The 26,673-nt window shown below is 35.8% G+C and overlaps 1 protein-coding gene across 1 annotated transcript; it reads right to left on the bottom strand.

The window, feature by feature from the left end:
* Window positions 1-1,121: 1,121 nt before the first annotated feature.
* Window positions 1,122-5,228, bottom strand: LOC140176043 (uncharacterized). The gene is made up of 3 exons (XM_072205894.1): window positions 4,853-5,228; window positions 3,000-4,816; window positions 1,122-2,834 (listed from the first exon to the last, which is right to left on the bottom strand). Exons 1-3 carry the CDS (start codon window positions 5,226-5,228, stop codon window positions 1,122-1,124), a joined length of 3,906 nt encoding a protein of 1,301 aa, XP_072061995.1.
* Window positions 5,229-26,673: the final 21,445 nt, after the last annotated feature.

The raw sequence follows: 26,673 nt of genomic DNA on the forward strand, positions 1-26,673 counted from the left end.
ATTGTACATTAGGTTGTATGGGTACAATGATTTGTTGCGTCTGGCCTCATTAAAACCCTTTCCGAGTAAAACCCTTGTTTTTGGGAAAAAACCGTCGGAGGGAAAAAGAGTACCATCATTCGCTTATTATACAGGCTATGTCACGATTGATATTCCCTTAGAGAGGAGATGTTCCATGTTCCCGGAAGTTTCTCTCCTCTAAGGGTTTCTAATCTGTAAGCCCCCTTTCTGAGGTTTTGGAGAACTCGGAAAGGACCTTCCCAATTTGCCGCTAATTTGCCATGTGCTGGTGGTTTCCGTGCATCTTCTGTTCGTCTGAGTACAAGATCTCCATTGTTGAAAGACCTGTGAGCTACTCTTTTGTGGTGTCTTTGCTCTAGGTATCGTTTTCTAGCTTGCTGCTTTATGGCGGAGATGTCTCTGTCTTCTTCTACGAGGTCCAGTTCAGCTGACCGAGCTTGTTGATTGTTTGGTTGATTATAGAGCTCGGTCCTTAACGTTGGGACGCTGACCTCTACTGGAATGAGCGCTTCTGCGCCATATACCAATTTGAAGGGAGTTTCCCCTGTGGCAGATTGAATGCTGGTGTTGTAACTCCATAGAATTTCTGGAATGAGGTCGGCCCACTCCCCTTTAGCTTCGCCGAGCTTTTTCTTTAACCCCTGCAAGATAATTCTGTTAGCTGATTCAACTTGTCCGTTAGTTTGCGGGTGCTCTACTGAGCTAAAGTGATGTTTGATGTTAAAGTTTGTCAGAAAGGTGGCGAGCTTATGGTCTGTAAATTGTCTTCCGTTATCTGAGATTATTTCTCTTGGGATACCGAATCTGCATATGATATTTTTCCATAGAAAAGATCGCACTTTTTCTGATGTTATGTGTGCTAGTGGTTGTGCTTCTATCCACTTAGAGAAATAGTCTATTGACACTAAGAGGAACTTTACCTGGCCTGGCGCTTTCGGAAAGGGTCCGAGGATATCCAATCCCCACCTATCGAAAGGCCAGCTTACCTCTATGGTATGGAGCTCCTCGGCTGGGGTCTCTGAAAGGGTGGCATGCTTTTGACAATTATCACATGCTTTGACTTTGGTGATGCAGTCCCGTTTTATCGTCAGCCAATAGTATCATGTTCGCAATATCTTTGCTGCTAATGCTCGGCCGCCAATATGGTTGCCGCAGACTCCTTCATGCGTTTCGGCCATAACCTCCTCGGCTTCCTCGTTGCTGATGCACTTGAGCAATGGTTGTGAGTGTCCTCGCCTGTATAGGGTGTTTCCGAGCACTGTATAGAAGCTTGCTCTTCTTCGGAAGAGCGGCAAGTTCGGCTCATCATTTGGAATGGTGCCTGTATTAATGTAATCGATAAAAGGTGTTCGCCAATCTGGGACCTGTGTAATACTCAAAATTGTTTCTTGCTCAAAACTTGGTTTGTCAAGTGTCAGCTGGGACAGTGCCGATGTGTTTTCGGCTTGCCGTGTTGTGGCTAACTTAGATAACACATCGGCCCTGGTATTTTGTTCTCGGTTTATATGGATAATATTAAATTCTTTAAATTTTGAAATTAGATCCTTTGTTATGAGCCAATATTTCTCTAACAAAGGATCTTTTACCTGAAATTCGCCCTTTATTTGATGTACCACTAAGGAAGAGTCGCAGTAGGCTATTATTCGAGGTATTTGTAGTTGTAGGGCGAGCTTCAGTCCAGCAAGTAGGGCCTCATATTCTGCCTGATTGTTGCTGGCGTTGAAGCGGAACTGTAGTGACTGCTCGGCCACCACCTTGTCTCTTTCTTTTAGCAGTATCCCTGCGCCACTGCCTTCTTTGTTTGACGCTCCATCCACATGTATGCTCCAACTGACCTCTGTATTATGTGTGTCTTTAGTCATCTCCGATATAAAGTCGGCTAGCACCTGTGACTTTAGTGTTTTCCTTGATTCGTATTGGATGTCGAACTCGGAGAGCTCGACCGACCATTTTATCAATCTGCCGACGAGCTCGGGTCTGGTTAATATCTGCCTCAGCGGTTGGTCCGTTCGTACTATGATTGTGTGGCTCTGAAAGTAGTGCCGCAGTCTTCTTGCTGTGGTGATTAGTGCTAGCGCTAGTTGTTCTATCTTCGGGTACCTTGTTTCTGTTGGTTGTAGCACCCTACTGATGAAGTATATTGGGCTTTGCTTTCTTCCTGTTTCTGTTACTAAAACCGAGCTTATAGCATGGTTAGATACTGATAGGTATAAATACAGTGGGTTACCTGTTTCTGGTCTTTGGAGGATTGGTGGTGATGTTAAGTGTTGTTTAAGTTCGGTAAAAGCATTTTCGCATTCGTCTGTCCAGTTGAACTTCCTGCCTTTAGAAAATGTCTGGAAAAAGTGATAAGATCGGTTTGCCACTGCAGGTAGGAAACGTGACAGGGCAGCTATTCGTCCTGCAAGTTGCTGAACCTCCTTTACCGTTTTTGGGCTTGTCATGTTCAGCACGGCCTTGCACTTTTCCGGGTTGGCCTCGATGTCTCGAGATGTTAACATGAATCCCAGGAACTTCCCTCCTTGTACTCCGAACGCGCATTTGTCTGGATTGAGTCTCATGTTATATGCTCGGAGTTGTCTGAAGATTTCTATTAAGTCGTCATAGTGGGACCTCTGCATAGGTGTTTTTGTGACCATGTCATCTACATAGACCTCCATATTGCGGCCTATCTGCTGTTGGAACACCTTGTCCATTAGCCTTTGATATGTCGCACCTGCATTCTTTAGGCCAAATGGCATTACCTTGTAACAAAAATTCCCATGTTCTGTTATAAAAGCTGTTTTGCTTTGGTCTTCTGGGTGCATTAGGATCTGGTTATAGCCAGAGTATGCATCCATAAAACTCAAAGCTTTGAAACCAGAGGCGTTATCAACTAATTTATCAATGCAAGGCAGTAGATATGCATCTTTAGGGCAGGCTTTATTTAAGTTTGTAAAGTCGACGCACATGCGCCATTTACCTGAGCTTTTCCTTACCATTACCACGTTGGACAACCATGTGGTGAAGCGAATCTCTCTGATGAAACCTACATTGAGGAGCTTCTGGGTTTCTTCGAGTGCTGCTTGTTTTTTCTCTTCTCCGAGGTTTCTTTTCTTCTGTGCAACTGGTCGGACTGTTTTTTCGATTGCTAGCTTGTGGCAGATGACCTCTGGGTTGATTCCTGGCATGTCATCTGGCGTCCATGCAAAGAGGTCGGCGTTCTGACGCAGTATGTGAATAAGTTTTGCTCGGTCTGCCCCTTCTAATGCTTCTCCAACATATGTGCATTGTTTGTCATCTGATGTCAGTGTTACTTGTTGAAGATTGTCCATTGGCCGAGGTCTTTCGCCGAGGTTTTCTCTTGGGTCAAGATCGGCCAGTGTCGCTGTGTTGGCAGAAGTTTGGATGGCTTGGATCTGGGGCCGAGCTTCCTGTTTTGTTTGGACTGGTTTTAGACCAGCGTGATAGCATTGCCGAGCTTCCTGATGGTCCGCATATACCGTGGCGATCTTGTTTTCCTGCACTGGAAACTTGACACACAGATGTAATGTGGACACCACTGCCCTGAATATGTTCAGTGCGGGTCTCCCAAGTATAATATTATAAGGGCTGTAACAGTTTACTATTAAATATTGAATATCAATTGATTTTGACATAGGGATCTCTCCCATTGTGGTCTTTAGCCATATGTGTCCCATGATTGGGACTCTCTCTCCGGAGAACCCAATTAGCTCTCCAGAGGAGGGTTGTATCAGTTTTTCTGATAATTTCATTTTAGTAAAAGTAGAGTAAAATAAAACGTCAGCACTACTACCTGGATCTAACAATGTTTTTCTTACCAACAGTTCTCCGACCTGGATGGAAATTACCACGGGGTCGTCGAGGTTAGGGCTTACCGATTTGAAGTCTGTTTGGTTGAAGGATATTGTGACGTCTGGTTCTTTGTCCTTCTTTGGTTGTATGGTTCCTTCGATTGCCAGCATTGCTCTATAGCTCCGCTTCCTGGCCGAGCTTGTTTCTCCTCCGCCTGCGAATCCTCCCGATATGTGGTTGATGACTCCTCTTGGCGGATCAGGAGTCGCCCTCTCTTTTTTGTCGTCAGCCGTTGCTTGCTTATGCTCTGCCCTGTCCGAGTTTCCTCCTCTGCCCTTCCGGGTTTCAATGTATTTGTCCAGGAGACCCCGGCGTGCTAGTCTTTCCAGGAGGTCCTTCGTAACGATGCAGTCATCTGTGGTATGACCGAACTTTCGGTGGAAGGCACAATATTTTGTCGTGTCTACGAATCGTTGATCCTGGTAGTTCCCTGCTCGGGCTGGTGGTTTTATGATTCTGGCGTTGAGGATCTCTCTGATGATGTTCTCTCTTCTGGTGTTAAATCTGGTGTATGTGTTGTACTTTGACGCGGGCTTTGGAGGTTTCTTTGTGTCCCTGTTGCCTGGCGATCTGAAAGTCCTTTCCTCATCTCTCCGATGTGGCTGTTTGTCTGATTTCTGGGCTTCTCGGAGTTCTTCGATCTCCATTTGCCCAGCCGCCCTTTCTCGGAATTCCTCTAGCGTCTTTGGCTTTGTTATGGCAATGGTCTCCCGAAATTTGCCAGGTCTGAGGCCGGCCTTGAGAGCGTGCAGGTGAACGGCCGGGTCCAAGTCTTGGATCTCCATAGTGGCGTCCGCGAATCTGGTCATGTAGTCTTTCAGACTCTCGTGCTGACCTTGTTTGATGGTGCCGAGAAAGTCCGAGCCATGTACATATATTCTAGACGCAGCGAAGTAATCAATAAATGATCTGGCGAGGTCTTCAAAGGAGGAGATCGAACCTGCAGAAAGTTTAGAAAACTAGAGTAACGCCGCACCATCTAGGTAAGTGGGAAATGCTCGACAGAGGACGGGCTCATTGTTCGGGCCGTTGAAGAACATCATTGATTGGAACTTCTTCACATGGGCTCGGGGGTCGCCGAACCCCTTGTACGGCTCCAGCGCGGAGGGCAGCGTAAAGTTTTTTGGCATCTGGTAATTCGTGATCTCCTCGGAAAAGGGGTTGTCGAGGGTGAGCTTTTCCTTTGGCGGGACGATGTTTAAGGGGTCCGCCGCGCTTTGAGCCGAGCCCTTGGAATTCTCTCCATTATTTTGTGTTGAGAGCTCGGCTATCCTCCGTACCTCCGCCTGAAGCTCAGTGATCTGAGCCAGGAGGTCATCCTGTGAGAGTTGTGGATTTTCCTTGTCAGCCATGTCCGAGGATCGGGAATCCTGCAAAATAAAGTAAGAGACTAAACGAAGGAAACAGTGGGGTTAGATGTACTCCGGTCCCACGGTGGGCGCCAAGTGATTCGTCCGGACACTGGGTAGGCCGAGCTTAAGCACTTCCGAGTGAGTCGTCAACGGAGAGGAAGAGCTTCACGTCGGCCGACGGATAAACACCGCGGTGGGAATACCTGCAAAAGATACTCCGACGCTCAAGTTAGTAATAGTCTCAGAAAAGAGAGAAAGAGAGAGTGATTAAGTGAGAGTGAATAAATTAATATAGAAACTGGTAGTGGAACCTGAGGCCTAGCCGAGTGTATTAGCTAGGTTTTATAGAAGTTGGTTTCTACCCGTTAGTGGGTGAGTCCTAGTTTATAGATTAGTTAAGATATTCTGTTATGGTGCTATAAATCTGCTGAGCACGTTTCTCATTTTCAATTTAGGTGATGCTGCTTCGGTCCTGATCACGTGCCGAGATTTTCGAACGGTTGATACGGAACCGAGCTTTATGATGCACGTGTCTTTTTATTCGAATGAGTGAGGCCGAGCTTATCTGCTTTTGTTCCGAGCTTGTTTAGTGCGGCGTCGGCCTCGGATATTAGTGTGCCGAGTATTCCGGGCGACCGAGGATACAGGTAACGTATCAATACTATTGGAAGATGTTCAAGTGTTCCGTTGTACTTGATGGGAACATTTGATTCCACTATTTTAAGCCTTTCATATATACTTTAAAAAATGTAAATGGCTTAGATTGATTGAAAATCTTTTACGTGGACAGCACCTGCAAGAATCCACGCTGAGCATGAAACCGGTTCATACTTTGGTCAGTTTATAAAGGTTCAAAATTCCGTTGCTTGCCCAAGCGGGTTGGGGAAGTAGCTCTGTTTTGTGTATCAAGAGTGTTTTACTAGCTTGTATAGTTTGTATGTAAGCCTAGCTGATATAGTGTTGGGCCTTTTAGTTATATTTTTGTTGCTTTCACTGGAAATTGACTCCAAAATTTGTCTTAATTTAATAAAACTTTTACTTTTTTAAAGTTTATAAAAGTTAACTTTTAAAAGATAACCTTTTTAAAGTTGTAATATTTATATTTGGTAAATTAAATTAAAAATTATTTTTAATAAATACAAGCAACAACAATTGTATTTGGTAAAATAATTTTTAAAATTTAAAAATACTATAATAGACATAAATGTAAGCATTAAATTTGAAAATTCGTTAACATATGAGGTTATATTAGACTTTTAAATTTTGAAAAGCACAAGTCAACTTTGAAAAGCTCTATTTTAGGTGCTTTCAAAAGTATCCCGATCTTTTAAAAGCTGCAAGTACAAGCACATGATCTTTTTTATTTACCAAACATAAAATGAGGAGCTTGAACTCTTAAAAAGCACAAGCACCTCTTCGAAAAACTTTACCAAACCAAGTCTTTGTGTGATGCCATGAAATAAAAAATTTTGGTGGAAAAATATCAGCTACACATAGTGACAGACCCAAAAAAATTTAGCATTGGGGGCAAAAATATAATAAAATTTAGGTATAGATATTTTTTTTTGGCTTTCCACGATACCCAACAAGTTAAGGACTAATCCGTCATGAATTTGATTTCCTTTTAAGAGTCTGCAATTGGCCGGCAATGAATTGCTACACATACGAGACGAAATTTGAACCCACAATACTTACTTAAACGGACGACTAAACTGATCACTTGACCAATTTGTTTAGATATATTTAAAATTTTAAATTAGAACTATCTATACATATTGATAAGAATTAGAAATATACACACAATCACTTGTTATAGTATTTAAAATAATAAAAATATAATTCTACACACAGTATAATATTCAAAATAACAAAAAATAATTTATAATGGCCTTCATTTTATTTTTAACATAAATAAATATTATTTTTTATATATATTCTTAAACAATTATTTTACTTTTTATTATCTCATATTTAATTGTCAAATCTACTTATTATAGTTTTTATGATATAAATAAATTTTTTTAACCAAAATAATTATAATATATTAATATATAGATAATATATTTTTTTATGTTAAATAATTTTTAAAAAATTACTAATAATTTAAGTTGTATTTAATTAAAAAAATAAGTTTTAATTTAATTATCAATTAATTAATTAATATAATGTAGCTAATTATCACTATTTTTTGAGTTTATTTATTTATTTTTTTATATCAAATCAAATTTAACAATATAATTATTGTTATGCGTTAAATTTAACAAAATATTTTTTTAATATAAAACATAAAAAAGTTAATTATATTTTATTCTAGGACAAATATAATATAATAAGATATATATAGTATTAATTTTTTTTGGAAAAATTATGTGGAGGCAAATGTTTCCTCTTCATTAAATGTGAATCCTCTCTGATTACACAGATAAGTGATGAAACAACTCAATATTTTAATTTTTATGTAAATTTAAAAACAATTATTTAACATCTTAATATTATTAGAGGAAAGTAACTGAACATATTAAAAAATTAGTATTGATAAAGTTAAATAAATTTTTAATAAAGACAAAATTAAGTATAATTAGGATAAATATTCATGCTATGTACAAAAAAAATTCTATTCACTTCATATTTTTAAAATTTTTTAATTTTATTATTTATTAATTTATTTAATTTGTATTAATTTATTTTATTATAAAAATATTCTTGAATAATTATCGGAGATAAATTTAAAAGAAGATAAAATAAAAAATATAGTCAAAAGAAAGTGGTGTTATTACTTATTAATTTTGAGAGTGGTATTATCGTTTCTCATATATATGTATATAATGTTTGTAAAAATCAGAAATTATTAACTGTTTAATCAAAATAAAATAATAAATTAATTGTTCGGAATAAATTCAAAAATTTAGACATTTTAATTTAAAAATTTAAAGGTAAGATTTGAATTTAATGAATTTTTTCAAATAGGAAAATATAATTTTTTACGAAAAATTGTGTAAAAACGCGTAACTGGTAAAAATAGCCAGCAGTATCATCTTAAGTCTGTTCGGTATTGCGAGTGAGAAAATAAAACGGTAAAAATCCTTAGAAAAAATATTTAGAATTGAAAATTAGGCACTAATTCTAAACGTTTTGGCCCAAAGTCGGACCAAACAGACCAAAAATACTAAGCAGTTGGACCGGAGCATACACTATATATATAGAGCCTTATTCATGAGCCATTCAGTTCATTCACCACCTAAAACACAAACAACACCTAAAACACAAACAACAAGCTAACGAGTTATAGCTGAAATGACATAGTCTCTCCATACTCACCTAAGAGGTTACGAGGTTCGAGTCTCCTATCTTCAATAAAAAAAAAACAACAACAACAACATAGCTAGTGAAATCAAAGAGAAGAGAAGAGGGTTACTATTCACCGTCCTTTTCATTTGTTCATAACTTGAGTTATGGTGCTCCGATTCATGTACCGTTTGTGACTACGCGCTCATTTCTAACCAAACAATGTGGTAAGAAACTCACACTTTTTTGTCCAGTTTTCTGCCCTAACAATTTCGTAATTTCGGGTTTAGTTATCGAGTAGATTCTTTGATTTTGGTTGTTTATGAGTGATCTAGCATTGAGTTATTATTGGATTTTGCTCTTAATACCGTCGAATAAGGTAAGTCACTTCAAAACCCTTGTGGATTAATGATTTTGTGAACCTTAGGATTAGTTTATGGTAAATTGAATGTGTATAGCTTGAATTTGGTGATTATTAGAGTTGGTTTTGGCAATTGGATTGACTTTGGTGGCCGAAACTTTGTGGAAGCTTGTTTCGAATCATTTTGGTATTTCGTGTGTCTTGAAAATCGGCCAATGCATGATTTCGGTTTCCTTTAGTTAATATGTAATGCTTTACGCTTAAGTTCATAAATAAAAAATGGTGAATTATTACGACCTCTAAAAATAAGATTACATACATAGGTATATATGAAAAGAAATTTAACTAGGAGACTTGAAGAAAAAGTTAAACAAAACAATCAGAATTCGCGTTGCACACAAATCGTAAGGAAGCGAAACACACATAAAAAAGAAGCGAACACAGCTTTAGTTGTGTGAAGACTAAACTGATAGTTAATTCCGTTTTGAACAAATGACCAAATATATGTACACAGAATAATAGTGTTAAAAAATTTGAAAATATCATTTTTAATAATTTAAATTTAATTATGTATTGAAAAAAATTATTAGTATGTGATGGTGGGAAATTATTATTGAAATCCACGATGGACATCAATCATGTTTAGCGATAATTGTATTAACAAATCATGTTTAGTGAGTTTTATATACAGTTTTAAAATTTCACTATCGTGCCATTATTTATATGTTAAAGAATACTATTAAATTTATAAGTAAATAGTGATAAGATATCGTGTGATTTGTATTTTTGTAAAACAATTACCCTACCATAATTTACGTATTAAAACATAATATAATATTCTTAATAAATCATGATAGAGTAATAAGATTTATGAATAATATTAATATTATTATTTATATATAAATTATAAAAGAGAACGTATATATAATGACTTTTGATTTACGATAATTTGGTAATTATATTTTTTTTAATATTAAAACAGTCAAATGTATTTTCTTTGCACACATAGGACAACAGAATAAGAAAAATCTAATATTATTAGATATTAAATTTAAATCTTTATATTACGAATTAATTTTTTTTTTTGTAAAAACTAAAATTAAAAATATATCGATTGAAATCAATTCAAAATCCATGGATTAGACTTAGTGATGTCATTAAAAAAATAAATATTCTTTCTTTGTTATTTTTTATAAGATGTATATTCTTCATTCGAATTTTTGTTTTTAGAAAATTAGATGTCGAACAAATATTTTAAAAGATTTGAATGAGAATATTGTCAAAGTTGTATTTTTAAGCTTTTCAAAGGACAAATTAAAGTAAAAGAATTGATTTAAAAAAAAAATTAACAAAAAGAGCTAAATATTTTTAATTGTAATGTTAATATTTAAAAAATAAATTTCATTTTGATATATATTATTTACTTATTTTATATAATATTATTTTTACAAAGGTAGCTAGTGAATATGTTTATAATTTTTTACTAAAAAACTGAATGATTTGTTAATAAATATAAAATTAAATTTGCTAGGATATGTTATTAATGGTGTGTATTTTAAGAATAGCATAATCATTTAACTCTCAGTGGAACAAATAGTGGCTCACGCCCCATTGCAAGCCAAGCCAGAAATTTAGAAACTCAACCATTGATAAATGGGTCATTTTAGTTTTGTTTCGAGGGATAAAATTGTCTTTAAATTCTTCACTACAAGACAAATACATAATGAAAACCGGATAGTACAAAAGAACATGATGTTCCATACTAGTACAATGGAACATGTGATAATTTTCCAATACTATTATGGATTTGATTCATTTTTTTTAAAAAGAACAAAATGTAGATGATTTTTTATCATTGAATAACAATTTTTAATTAAATAATAACAAAACAGTATTGACGTTTTGCATATTTTTATTTTTTTAATTGATAAAGAAAAAACGTCATTGACGTTTTGTGTAAAATGTCGTCGACGTTTTGTTGAAAACAATAGTAATGTAGATAGAAAAATGGAAGTAACATTTTTTTTTAACCATTAAAAATTCCCACAACAGCGTCAAATATGATTTTTTGGGAATTTTGGTGGATTACACCAATTTGGACCCAATATTAAAAATATTGCTCTTTTAAAGTTAATTATGTGATACTATTTTGGAGAGATTTTTATATAAAAAAATAAAAATCTATACACTCAATTTATTGTACATCCAACTCAGCCAACTTTAAAAATTCTAAATTTAAATTAAAAAAAAATTTTGCGCTCAAAAACCAAACTTCGTACTCTAATCTATAAATTGCGACGCCGCAACCTTCTATTTCCTCCTTGTCATGCTCGCGTCCTGCATCTCTGCCGTAACTTTTCTCTTGCGCCATTGTCGTGCATCGCAGTTCCACCCCATCACACACGCCTTTATTCCTGGTATTTTGTTTGTCGATAGGGCCGTGGCCCACCAGCTGCACCACTGTCGCACCGCGTCGTGTTCATTTATTCTTCTTCCTCTTCTTGATTTTAGATAATTCTTTTTATTAGTTTTAGATGTTTTTTCTTATGGTTCCGAATATTTCTTTTTTTATATTTTGAATGATTTGCTTTAATAGATTTAGATGTTTTTATTCTTAGTTTTCAGATGTTCTTTATTCAAAATTTCGTTTTGTTGGGTTTTGGATTTTTTAAAATGATTTTGGATACCTCATTTTTGTTAGATTTTGGATATTTATTTTTATTACGTTTCAAATGTTTCTTTTTATTAGGTTTTGGATTTTCTTTTTACAACGACGTTCTTCTTCTTGTAAGTTTTGGATAATTCTTGTTACTTGCTTTGGAAGTTTCTTTTTCTTAGGTTTTAGATATGTCTTTTTTATATATTTTGGATATTTTTGTATGTGTCTTCTTTTTAGATTTTGGATTATTTTTTAATTGTTTTAGATGTTTTTTGTCTTAATTTTTGAATTTTTTTTTCACTATTTTTTGATGTCTCGTTTTGTAATTTGTTAAGTTTTGGATTTTTTTTAAATAATTTTACATATTTTTTTTATATTTTGGATGTTTCTTTTGTTTACATTTCGAATGTTTCTTTTTATTACATTTTGGATATTCTTGTTACAATGATTTTGAATTTTTTTCATTTGATTTTAGATTTTAAATGTTTCTTTTTGTTTGTTTTTTTATTATTAGAGTATTTTTTCATTAATGGGTCTGATTTTTCACTAGCGAAATTGTTTATAAAATTAATTCTTAATTAAATGTGTAATTTTACCAATTTGGATTGGTCGAATGGTAATTCATTCATCTGTTTAAACAAGTGTTAAGAGTCCGAATTTTGTCTCGTATATGCAATAACTTATTGACCGTTAAATAAAGCTCAAAATTGACGATGCATTAGTACTTGACCTGTCAAATTGGGAGATACTATAAACAACAACAAAAAAAGAGAAAAGGACAAATTAGTCCCCGATTTTTTATCCCGCGGACATTTTAGTCCCTGACCATTGGAAAATACTTTTAAGTCCCTAACGTTCTTAAAAATTGGACGGATCAGTCCCTTCGTCCATAAGCCACCGTCAGACCCAACGGAAAAGGCTGACGTGACTTCCCTCTGCTTACCTGGCATCACGGCTTCCCACGTGACACGTTAGTGGGATGGAACTTTTGAAAAATGGACACATAAGTCCCTGTCACGCAAAACGACATCGTTTTATGTGCTGCCCTAATCCTCATTCATTTGGATCGTTTGTTTAGGGTGGTGGCTGGTGGTGAGAAAAAGAGTTGTACATTTTTCAACAATGGCTACGAAAATACTCAAGCAACATTCACGCCACAAAAGAAAATATTCGTTTGTATTTGATCATCATTTTAAGAAAACCAGCTTCATTGGTGCCAAACAATGTGAAATCGGCAAACTGAAGCATTGTGAACCAGATTCCAACTCTTTCATCTTCCTAGTGCATAACCAGGAACTGACCACAACTATATCAAGACAAAATCTATAGCATACATGAGATAATTCAGTGTGTGAGAAGCTACTGGGACATAAATACCTATCTTTTCCACCCTCCTAGTCTTGTTCCAAGGTCATAGTTTGTGAATAGCCTAAACTCATTTCCAAGTTTGCTTGAGTGCTGAGGTCTGAAACCACAAGGATGCAATCCCAATATCTCGGCTGTCCTTTCTCTCTGCACTTCACCTGCAATTAATTGAAGTACAAGAATTAATCTATCTTCAAATGGGGGTTAAAAATGGGTGGAAATTTTCATGTATAAACTCCATGAATAAACTATATGGGTTCAAGTGCTTTGATACGAAAGATAGGATTAAATCTGTTGATACCTGTGAGTAGAAGCAAAAATGATTCTCCAGGTTGTATGAGCACAGAAATTGTTTCAGCAACTTTCTTCAAGCACTCTTTGATCTTACTCCCCTGCGGCTTGAGGTCTCCGTCGTGCACAACACAAGAATCTGAGCTTGAAGCAGAATTTTCTTCTCTTACTATCCTGCAGCTTCTTCTTGACGTTGATGATACTCTATTAGCAGCCATGGTTAATGCAGGTAGAGCTCCTCACCACTAGCTTCCAAAAAGAAATGCAATCAATTTAAGGATTAGGGCCAAAGCAAAATCACGTAGTTTTTAGGTGCAGGGACTTATTTGTCCAATTTTTGAAAGTACCCTTTCAGTTAGCAGTTCACGTGTCAACCCGTCATGTCATGTCATCATCAGAACGGAGCCACGTCAGACTTTTTCGTTGGGTCTGACGGAGGCAATTGGACGGAGGGACTCATCCGTCCAACATTTGTGAAGGTCGGGGATTTAAAAGTATTTTCAAATGCTCAGGAACAAAAATGTTCGCAGGACAAAATGTTAGGGACCTATTTGTTCTTTTCTCAAAAAAAAAAATAATGTGTAATTTATCTTCTATTATATTATATTAAAATCAAATTTTTTTACTTAATGATAGACATGATATTTTTTTAAAAATGCTTCTTAATTTATTTAATTTAACTCATTAAATTTATTTTATTATAATAAATTAATTATATTAATTAATTAATTGTAATTCATTGTATCAAATATAATTAATTGATTAAAGATGTACAATAAAACTACAAATAAAAATATATATATATATATATTATTTAATTATTATATTATATTATATTAGTATTACATATTACATTACACAAAAATCATATCATTTACGTTAAAAAAGTCATAAAATTCATGTAATTAATGAACCAAAATTTAATAATGTGAATTAACTACTAAATTAAAATATAATGATTTGTTATTTATTTAAATTGAATATAATAAATATAAATTAATTTGTTTAAAAAATTCATATCTTCTGATTTTTTATATGTAAACTAATGTAGAGTCCGCACTTCGAACAAATTATGTACATAATCTACCTTATTATATTTATAATTTATTTGCTTACAAAAAGATTAATACATATTTGTGAAAAAAATTAATTATTTAGTATATAAATAAATTAATTAGTTAATTTTTTTGTTATATTAATGCTCAATCTAATTTAAAAAGTCAATATATAAAATTTGGCGTAATTATATTTTTTAATACTTTAGTTAACATTAATTTGCATATTCTTTTATAACTTTTTTTTATTTTAATAACTTTAAAAATATATTTTAACTAAATATATAAAAAATAAGTAAATAAAATTATTATTACGTATAATTGAAATTAACTATTGAAATTATTTTTCTTTATATATTAATAGACTGTCATGTAAAGTTGTTGATAACTTAAAAATTAATAAAAAGTTCTAATTATTACAAATTTAAAATTGTATCTAATTAAAAAAAAGTGTTCTGATCTACTGATAAAATAATGTAGTTACATTTTTTTTATAACATCAATTGGACATACCTCTTTACTAAGTGTGAATACTATTTATTAATATTTCATAAATACACACTATATTTATATTTAGATGATAAAAAATATGAGATTATTAATCTAGTAAAAGAAATTTATTTTTTATCACTTCTAATTTGAAGTAATTTTTTTAATGACTTCTAATTTAAAGTAGATAACACATGCTTAATTGATAACTTTTTGACAAAAGAGCAATATATTTTAACAAATATTATTATTTGAATTTAAATTATCCTGTTTTATAAATCAATTACCTAAAATACTTCACAACTTTCACATAAAAAAATTACAAATTTAATAGATATCAATGTTTATACATAAAGGTATATTAATTAAAACCGCAAAATAAAAATAAAATATTTTTTAAAAAATTGAGACAATTTTACTGTCAATTTCTTGTTACACACTATTTAAGTTAATTCACTTCATACATTTATATCAAAATATAGAATGCATTGAGTGATTTTCCGTATATATTTATAAGAGGTTGAAAATTATAAATGTCTAACTTTTATAACAAAAAATCATAAAAATTAATGTCCCACACTAAATTCGTGTTATTTCACAAATTGTCATAACCAATACATTATATATATAAAATACCAATATTTGATATTTGATACAAAATCAATGGAGATAAGTCTCAATGTAGTCCCTGAAGTTGCACTCGAGCCTCATAGTAGTCCCTGAACTTAAAAGTTCCTCAGAGTCATCCCCGAACTTGCACTCCGGGACTCAAAGTGGTCCTTCCGGCAATTTCAGCACACGTGACGCAACCGAAAAGCTTAGCTGGCAGCGTTGGTGACACGTGGGACTCACAACGGCTAGCTGATGTGGCAGAGTAAACTCTTCCGACTCAATTTGGTCCCTCCGGTGAAGTTAAAACCCTAATCCCCTCTTTTGAAGGCCACATTGTTCACTCTGCTGTCTCCTCGTCGGTGCTGTGTTCTTCTGTTCTCCCTCTCTGAAGCCCGAAGGTTATGGCTAGCACGAGCAATGCAGCTGGGAGCTCGAACAACCCACGATCGTTAGAAGCATCATGAGGAGAATGAACAGAAACAGAGAAGCTCGTTTGCCAAAAATGAAAAAAAAAATCATGGGAAGCCTGGTTTCTCTAAAAGAGGTAAGCCAAAAATGAAAAAATGTGGTTTCTCTATTTTTTTTATATTGTTGTTAATCTAATATTCACAAAAGTTCAGGTCATTTTTTTCGATTGTAATTGGTGGGTATGAACGCCTCTGTTCTGTTCTCTGTGCTAGGGTTTGATCACTACTGGCTTTCGTAGTGGTTTGGCCAAGAAAATTGTAGAGTAGGAGTGTTTGTTGTGTTTTGATGATATGAAAACATGTTCTTTATGTGTTAGGGTTTACTGCTCTTAGTGGAGGAGTTTCAAAACTGTTAATGTGTTTTAGAACAATGACTCTGATCAATGAATTTGTTAAACAAAGTTTGCATGATCACAGTAGAAGTAAAGATCTTTTGGGAGTTGAAATTTTTTGTAACTCTTGTAACACCCTAACTACCAAAGTTCACACTTCCGGCTGCGCGACTCTGATAGCTCGGACATTACGACGACTTTTATACTATTTAATACTAAAATATGAGCCTGTTTAAAACTTTAAACCCCAATACCGATCCAAAAGATACTTTCATCCGATATCATACATCCATAAATACCATACAACTTACAAAAACTCATAAAGAGTACATACATATATACACTTATATACATAGATAATATTACAAGCATTATCCAAAACAATTCCTATCCCTCTTACAGAACATATCAAGATAAAGGCGAGGGTACAAAATATACTAAAGCAATACAGAGTTCTCAACAACAACTAAATAAACTCTTCGTAACTTCTGCGCCCATATCCTGAAAGGGGAAAAATGTAGGGGGGTGAGAACATCATCCTCGAAAGGGTTCTCAGTAGAGGGTTTTTGGGAATTACTGTAATAGGATACATGAAGATAAACCGTACCAGTGATTAATAATCGTCTTATGCTTCATTTTCAAAAACAACGGTTTACAACAAAAGTAAAGTCTGAAAATCTTTTCTGAAAGAGGAACAGTTCAATTCTCAAAAAACTCAAGAGCCTTTCAAAACAGTTTATCTGTGCTGAACCAAAATAGCCTTTCATATTTTTCCAAACCAGAACACAACCAAAACCAACCATCGGTCCATCTCATTTCAACCACGGCCCTAGGCCCAAACAATCCAACCATCAGCCAATCACCACAATCCAACAGAGTCCCAGTAGCAAACACAATAGGAAGATGCAAGCACAAACAAACAGTTATTGCAAGTAGAACAATTAGCAATTAATCACATAGGCAAACCGAGTACAATATGCACACCCAAACAATGTCACATAAATGCATATGATGCATGCCTGTCCCTAGTGGCTGATGATATCATCTGTCGGTTATATAGCCAACCCGACACGTCCTGGTAGCTAACCATGGACAGAAACACCCATCGCGGAGCAAGTAGGTTTGAGCTACAACCCCCTTGCTACTGCCCGCTCAACCCAGAGCCAGTGGAATAACCACTACTGCGGCTACTACCCAGGCGGGTGTTTAAAAGCTCAACCTGGAGCGAGTGGAATCACCACTACTACCGCTACTACCCAGGCGTCACAATCTCTGACCTGGAGCAAGTGGGACGAACCACAACCCTTGCTACTACCCAGGTATCTCAAGCATATATTCATTCAGTCCCAGCCATGGATCAACATCCATCTCAGCCATCCGGCTTAAATTCATAATTCATAATCAGCCATACGGCCCATAACTCATTCGGCAATCCGCCATAAATCAATATTATACACAGCCATTCCGGCTCATAACAAAATGGCACCTCCACCATTCAACATCATCAATTTCATAAAACCGGCATTTAAGCCACAAATCACTTTTTCTCAAATCGTTTCACTTTGAAATCAAGTTGCAACTCTTTTCAGCCTTGGCTTTAGAAATCTCGTTTCTCAAATCATCTCAGGCTCATAAGCCAAATTTACTCAAAGTGAGTTCCCTTTTTAAAACAAAGCCACTCTCGGCATTCTCTTTCCAAAACTTCCAAAACCATGGAAAGTTAAAGATTCTTTTTGGGAACATTCAAAATCACCCATCCAACAATGGGATTTTATAACAAAAGTTTCTTGCCAGAGTCCCAAGTCTTTAGGGAAGGTCAACTTATATAAATTCCTTAAAATTCATTGAAACTTTTAAAATCATAGATTCTCGGTTCAAGTAAATAAAACTGATTTTATTATGAACCGATCATACAAAATCACAAGTTCCAACCCGGTCCAAAAATCAACTCATTTGAAACGAAACCGGTTCATTTGAATCAAACCACTTTCAGGTTTCTTTTTGGAACCCATTTTTCTAACTCTTCCAAAATGCCTCAAACTTGATTACTCAATCAAAAGTCTAAATTCCTTTAAAATCACTAAAAAGCTCCTTTTTATATTGAAATCAATATTAGAGCATTATTCTTTCCTTCAGTGATTCAAACTGTACAAATAGTTCGTTTCTAAATAAGCCGAACTCAACGCATAAAGTTCATTAAATAAATATAGCTTGAAAACATAAATATTCTCTTAATAAATCAATTAATACAATTTCTCAAATCCAACCCTTTTTAAATAACTTTACAAACAAGAGTAGGATTTTGTAGAAATTTCGGCAGCACCTCCCCTAAAACTTGGACTTTTGCCACCCGGTTCGGGTCCCAACTAAACCGATTCTCATTCCTTTTTAACAGCCCAAAACCAGAAATCAATTCAAAAGCAAGCTAAATCCAACAATCGCCTCAGTGGCATATCTCAAGGAAACTATTTCAGAAATCAACTCAATATCAATCAATTTAACTCATTTCCAAAGCTTTAAAGAATCGGTTCAGCAACAAATCATTTATCAAAACCAAATCAGTGAAAGCAAACCAGGCTGAATTTCAAAGAGTACTCTATCTTTCACATCATCAAAACAATTGACTCAATTCAAACCAATCCTCAACGGATTAAACTCAGATTTCAAATATTTAAAGAATCAGCTTCAAAACATTACATTTCACAAAGCCGCACAACAACTCAGCCAAACCAACATCCATAGACATTCGAGTCAATCAAATAATACATAAGGCCGATACAATCACCAAATACACATTTTCTCACATCAGTACCCATATGTAATAATTCCAATATATAAAAATATAGTTTTTGGAAAGCGCCCCTACCTTAGAACGCAATTCCATAACCCAAACGCGTAACAGAGTCCTTTCTGCCTCAACCCGAACTGACGGCAACCACAACCTCAGCTCCCAGTCACGTTCGCAACAATCTCAACAACTCTAATCGTAACATACAACAACCGAAACTCAATCGTATAGCAATTGATGCCGCAAAACCTTAGTGTATGAAGCCAGAATAGTAACTAGAGAGCTTTCAAATCGAAAACGCTTACCGAATGAAGAAGGAACAACTGAACCGAAACAGCGGCAGTCTCTGAACCGGTTCAACGGCAGCCCGGCAGCCACCTCAAGCGGCAGCGACGACAATTTCCGATTGCGCCAACTGAAACCAACACGCAGTGACTACGGTATTCTCGGAATTCAAAAAGGACAGAAACCTCAAATAAAACCCTTACCGGCAAACTTTTCCGGCGAAGGCAGCAGGGTCTCAAGTGGCAAAAGCTGAGTTCGGAGCTCCGGAGGTGCTCCCAGAGGTCACAGAACCTCTCCCGGCGGCCGGAATCACGGAGATGCAGCTCCCTTCTCCGGCAGCAACACCTGCGGCGGCCTGAATCCCTTTGCCGGCGGCGGTTTGGACTTACCATTATCAGCAGCAGCGAGCTCAGATGGTGGCAGCGGCGTCCTGATCAGATTCCAAAACCCAGGAGCAGAGGCAGAAAGGCATCTCCTTTCTTTGATTTGCACGGCGCTGCCCTTCTCTGTACCCAGCTGCGGAGGACCTCGGCGGCAGAGAGGGAGGCAGTCACAGTGGCTCCTCGACGGCACCAGGGAGCACGATGCTGACAGCGGCGCTCGCGACGGGCTTCACGGTGAGGAGCGACCGCAGCAACTCAAGCCCCACGAAGACGGTAGCAGCGGTGGCAGTTCTCGGCGACCCATCATCTGCGGCGGCGCTGGACAGAGACGGCGACGACGCAACTGGCGGTGACGAGCTTGGACGACGACGGTAGCACGGACAGCAGAGGCGGCGCGACGAGGCTGGACCCTTCCTCCCCCTGCGCGCGCGTTCTCTCCTCCATCCCGTGGCAATGGGTCGCGGCTTCCTTTCCTACAACGGCAACACGACGGCGCGGCGGCAGTGATGCCCGCCGGCGACGTCATTCCTTTTCTCCTCTCCTCTTCCCTACTTTTCCCGTTCCCCTTCGTTTATTTTCTTTCTTTCATTGATTCATTCTTTCAGGAACACAGAGGAAACTCAGCGTGTGTTGCCGCTGCTGAGAGCAAGGAAATGTTGGGGGTGAACCGGGTCATGGGTTAGGGTTTCATTTTCAAAAATTAGGGTTAGGGGCACTTTGGTAACTTTACTAAAATTAGGGAATAGAGTAATTGAAACCCAAATTAAATCCAACACTAGATGTATATAAAAAATACTATTTGCTCATCAATTTTTACAAATTACTTTCAATAAAATGCCCAAATCAAATAATTAGAAATAATATACTTAATTTCTTCATTTTTCCAAAATAGCAATAGTAACATTTAAAATATTACTTATCTAATCCAAATCATATAAAATCCTTATTATTTCATAACTATCAACTTTATAATTCAAATATAGAAAATAATCTAATAATTATAGAATTGGATAATAATCATAACTCATCTCAAATTCAATAAATCAAAACTTGCCTTAATTATCTTTAATAAAATAATTTCTGAAATTAAGGCTATAAATAACTGTAGGATTTGAGACTTGATCATAATAAGACTTTTCAAAGATTCTGGGTCTTACATTCTACCCACCTTATAAAAATTTTTGCCCTCGAAAATTGATACAAAATGAAAGAAATTCCATAATAGTTCACCCTTGAACACATTTAAGGAAGAAGCAAAAATATCTGAAAATATAATCATATATACGATTTTCAAATACTTTGATTGTCATAAGCATAAGGATGTAAAGGTAGGAGTGTGATTGCAAAGCAAACGTTACAAGGTAGGCTCAATGCAAAAGATAACATGGGTCAATCATGTGATAGAAGGGCAAGGCATCAAAGGCTATCAAACAGGATGGAGTTAAAACGACGTGCTCAACCTCTGCACACTAATCTCATATCAGCCTCAAAGTTTCAACTTTTCAACTCCATCAAGCACTTTACAAACCCCAAATTTGATCACAAGCCTGACAACCACAAACCCGTTCGCAAGGAACAAAACGCCCACAACTCATACGTTGCACACCTACCGCTTCAACTTCCGTATACACATCACGTCTTAAAGAACTAACATATCGCGTTACTACGTCTACAAGTCGCACGTGATATCAAAACAATTCTCGAGTCTACTCAGAAGGATACAAGATTTAGAAAGGAGAGTCAAATGTCAAAGATAGCAATAATAGATTTGAGAGAATATATCCAATCCCAGATAACCAAGGATACTCAAGCAATGAAGTTTGCTAGACACAATTCAATTGACAACTTCAAAGATGACCCTTGGATCGAAGAAGTTCAATAGGATCAATAAGAAGAAAATCATTGCATCAGTTTGAACAAATTCAAGCTGAGTCGAAGAAGTATGAGGTTCACAAAAGAGAATATCTCAAACCCAAGGCAAAGCTCACAAAACTCAAGAGCATAATTAAAAGTACTTCTGAATACATTGTTCTTAAAAGAATCGAAAACTTGCAGGAAAATCACCTCGCAGTCTAAAAGAAAAGTTAAGCAACAAATATCCTTCAAGAGGGTAACAAAAGCATAAACGTGGCTTTGCTCTAGTTCAATTTCACATCGAAGTAGATTATGTAGAGTTTTAAAAACAAACTGTACACAGGTTTGGCTAAGCACAAAAATATTTCCTCAACTATTTTAGAAAGATAGTTAGGTGCACAATCTTAACCAAAAGTAGTTCAGAAGACTCGGAAGAAAATCAAATGCTTGTTCAAAAATTCTCAAAGTCCATATTCAAACAAGCGTGTATAACATTTATAGCAAGGACGAAAGAGGAAGTTAAACTCTTTTTAGAAAAGAAATTCCGAGGTAAAAATTTACTTACAATCTGGTAAGGAAATAAGTGGTACGTTACAAACAAACCGGTTTCCACTAAACAAGGAAGCTTTTCAAAACTTCATTTAAAATAGTGCATGACAACTTTAAATTAACTTCGTCAAAATTGAACAATGGTTTCAATCTAAATCAAGCAACAGAAAATAAATTCCGTTTAAAACTTCTTACAAGAGAATTCAAAACTTCTTTAAAAGGTTCAAAACAAGACTCCAAAAGTGTTCTTGAAATCGCCATCTTAGAAGAACATTCAAGAAGTTTAAGATGTACTAAAAAGAAGTCAAGCCATGCAAGAAAGGATCTTAAATCAAAGTAGTTCAAACAAGATTCACTAGGCATGAGTCATCAAACAAGCTTTCAATTGACTCCAAACGAATACAAAAGTCATAGGAAAGACAACTCAATCATTAGTAATTTCTCAAGGATAATCATTTGACTAAAAACTCTTGTAGAGATAATGAGTGAATAAGCGATGCACTAATTTTGAAATGAATCAAACTGATTCACATAAGGATGGGATTCACAAGAGAGGGCGAACCAAGATCAGTGGTAATGTTCACAAGACGTAAAAGATTAGTTAAAAATAGAATCACGTATGACATTCATAGAGGTGAAAAGCTTAAAAAGAGACTTTAGTCCGCTCATAAGAAGAAAGCCATGAGTCCAACATTTTTAAAAGAATCACAATGGCACAAGCCATGTAGTATGCTAAATCAAACTCAAATCAAAATGAATTAAGTAAAGTTTATCAAACGAAACTCAACCGAGACAAAAGTGGTAAATCCTTTCTTTTCAAAATTTTGAAAAATATCCAAATACATAATCAAATGAAGATGTGCACTGGAGCTATAGTAGAATTACTAGAAAGTCAATTTACTTTTAAAGTAAGTGCAGTTCCGTAAACCAGTAAAAGTACATGCGAGATATTAGAGATAAATAGGTATTAAAATGTATAAGAAATCTTCAAAGTTCATATATAGATAAGTATACATCTATTCAACAGCAATTTTCATAAAAATCTCAAAATTGGCTGTAATCACTGTTAAATAAGAGGGAAATTGAATCAACAATTTCTCTATTAATGGACTCTGAATCAGGAGTTAAAAATGCACAGCGCTTTAAGACAAGTTCAAGGCTATATCAATGAATACAGGAATAAAAAAAGAACTCAAACAAAGGAAGGTAGATGCAACAAGGATCTCAAACAAGCATATGCACTTAAGATCAAACAAGAATGCCTGTGGATAGAGGAATAAAGTTTAAAAATCAAACTACTCAAAAGGATCAGCAATCAAGAACTTCAAGTTTAGGACATGAAAGAACAGGTCGACTCGAATGAAATTCAAGACACACAACTGAATAGCCTCGAGAAATAGTTTCTAGCATTCTCAAAACCCGCGATTCGCTTTACTCGAAACTCGTCTATCATCTATGATAACCCATTAGCGATTTCATATACATAATTCACTAGTATTAAGCCGGCCAAACTTAATATCAGGAATTTTGCAACGCAAGACTAATGGCGTTAATCAATAGATCGTCATGTGCATGAAGCTCTAATTCTCGTCATTCGACAAGACCTAATACATGACAAACGCTCAGAGTATGCAATTGAAGCATAGTCGGTCCATTCCTCAGGCTCTACAGGAAGGACTGCTCTGATACCATAATGTAACACCCTAACTACCAAAGTTCACACTTCCGGCTGCGCGACTCTGATAGCTCAGACATTACGACGACTTTTATACTATTTAATACTAAAATATGAGCCTGTTTAAAACTTTAAACCGCAATACCGATCCAAAAGATACTTTCATCCGATATCATACATCCATAAATACCATACAACTTACAAAAACTCATAAAGAGTACATACATATATACACTTATATACATAGATAATATTACAAGCATTATCCAAAACAATTCCTATCCCTCTTACAGAACATATCAAGATAAAGGCGGGGGTACAAAATATACTAAAGCAATACAGAGTTCTCAACAACAACTAAATAAACTCTTCGTAACTTCTGCGCCCATATCCTGAAAGGGGAAAAATGTAGGGGGGTGAGAACATCATCCTCGAAAGGGTTCTCAGTAGAGGGTTTTTGGGAATTACTGTAATAGGATACATGAAGATAAACCGTACCAGTGATTAATAACCGTCTTATGCTTCATTTTCAAAAACAACGGTTTACAACAAAAGTAAAGTCTGAAAATCTTTTCTGAAAGAGGAACAGTTCAATTCTCAAAAAACTCAAGAGCCTTTCAAAACAGTTTATCTGTGCTGAACCAAAATAGCCTTTCATATTTTTCCAAACCAGAACACAACCAAAACCAACCATCGGTCCATCTCATTTCAACCACGGCCCTAGGCCCAAACAATCCAACTATCAGCCAATCACCACAATCCAACAGAGTCCCAGTAGCAAACACAATAGGAAGATGCAAGCACAAACAAACAGTTATTGCAAGTAGAACAATTAGCAATTAATCACATAGGCAAACCGAGTACAATATGCACATCCAAACAATGTCACATAAATGCATATGATGCATGCCTGTCCCTAGTGGCTGATGATATCATCTGTCGGTTATATAGCCAACCCGACACGTCCTGGTAGCTAACCATGGACAGAAACACCCATCGCGGAGCAAGTAGGTTTGAGCTACAACCCCCTTGCTATTGCCCGCTCAACCCAGAGCCAGTGGAATAACCACTACTGCGGCTACTACCCAGGCGGGTGTTTAAAAGCTCAACCTGGAGCGAGTGGAATCACCACTACTACTGCTACTACCCAGGCGTCACAATCTCTGACCTGGAGCAAGTGGGACGAACCACAACCCTTGCTACTACCCAGGTATCTCAAGCATATATTCATTCAGTCCCAGCCATGGATCAACATCCATCTCAGCCATCCGGCTTAAATTCATAATTCATAATCAGCCATACGGCCCATAACTCATTCGGCAATCCGCCATAAATCAATATTATACACAGCCATTCCGGCTCATAACAAAATGGCACCTCCACCATTCAACATCATCAATTTCATAAAACCGGCATTTAAGCCACAAATCACTTTTTCTCAAATCGTTTCACTTTGAAATCAAGTTGCAACTCTTTTCAGCCTTGGCTTTAGAAATCTCGTTTCTCAAATCATCTCAGGCTCATAAGCCAAATTTACTCAAAGTGAGTTCCCTTTTTAAAACAAAGCCACTCTCGGCATTCTCTTTCCAAAACTTCCAAAACCATGGAAAGTTAAAGATTCTTTTTGGGAACATTCAAAATCACCCATCCAACAATGGGATTTTATAACAAAAGTTTCTTGCCAGAGTCCCAAGTCTTTAGGGAAGGTCAACTTATATAAATTCCTTAAAATTCATTGAAACTTTTAAAATCATAGATTCCCGGTTCAAGTAAATAAAACTGAATTTATTATGAAACCGATCATACAAAATCACAAGTTCCAACCCGGTCCAAAAATCAACTCATTTGAAACAACCGGTTCATTTGAATCAAACCACTTTCAGGTTTCTTTTTGGAACCCATTTTTCTAACTCTTCCAAAATGCCTCAAACTTGATTACTCAATCAAAAGTCTAAATTCCTTTAAAATCACTAAAAGCTCCTTTTTATATTGAAATCAATATTAGAGCATCATTCTTTCCTTCAGTGATTCAAACTGTACAAATAGTTCGTTTCTAAATAAGCCGAACTCAACGCATAAAGTTCATTAAATAAATTAAGCTTGAAAACATAAATATTCTCTTAATAAATCAATTAATACAATTTCTCAAATCCAACCCTTTTTAAATAACTTTACAAACAAGAGTAGGATTTTGTAGAAATTTTGGCAGCACCTCTCCTAAAACTTGGACTTTTGCCACCCGGTTTGGGTCCAAACTAAACCGATTCTCATTCCTTTTTAACAGCCCAAAACCAGAAATCAATTCAAAAGCAAGCTAAATCCAACAATCGCCTCAGTGGCATATCTCAAGGAAACTATTTCAGAAATAAACTCAATATCAATCAATTTAACTCATTTCCAAAGCTTTAAAGAATCGGTTCAGCAACAAATCATTTATCAAAACCAAATCAGTGAAAGCAAACCAGGCTGAATTTCAAAGAGTACTCTATCTTTCACATCATCAAAATAATTGACTCAATTCAAACCAATCCTCAACGGATTAAACTCAGATTTCAAATATTTAAAGAATCAGCTTCAAAACATTACATTTCACAAAGACGCACAACAACTCAGCCAAACCAACATCCATAGACATTCGAGTCAATCAAATAATACATAAGGCCGATACAATCACCAAATACACATTTTCTCACATCAGTACCCATATGTAATAATTCCAATATATAAAAATATAGTTTTTGGAAAGCGCCCCTACCTTAGAACGCAATTCCATAACCCAAACGCGTAACAGAGTCCTTTCTGCCTCAACCCGAACTGACGGCAACCACAACCTCAGCTCCCAGTCACGTTCGCAACAATCTCAACAACTCTAATCGTAACATACAACAACCGAAACTCAATCGTATAGCAATTGATGCCGCAAAACCTTAGTGTATGAAGCCAGAATAGTAACTAGAGAGCTTTCAAATCGAAAACGCTTACCGAATGAAGAAGG

This window comes from Arachis hypogaea, chromosome 11 (genome assembly GCF_003086295.3).
Source record: "Arachis hypogaea cultivar Tifrunner chromosome 11, arahy.Tifrunner.gnm2.J5K5, whole genome shotgun sequence".
Taxonomy (NCBI): Eukaryota; Viridiplantae; Streptophyta; class Magnoliopsida; order Fabales; family Fabaceae; genus Arachis; species Arachis hypogaea.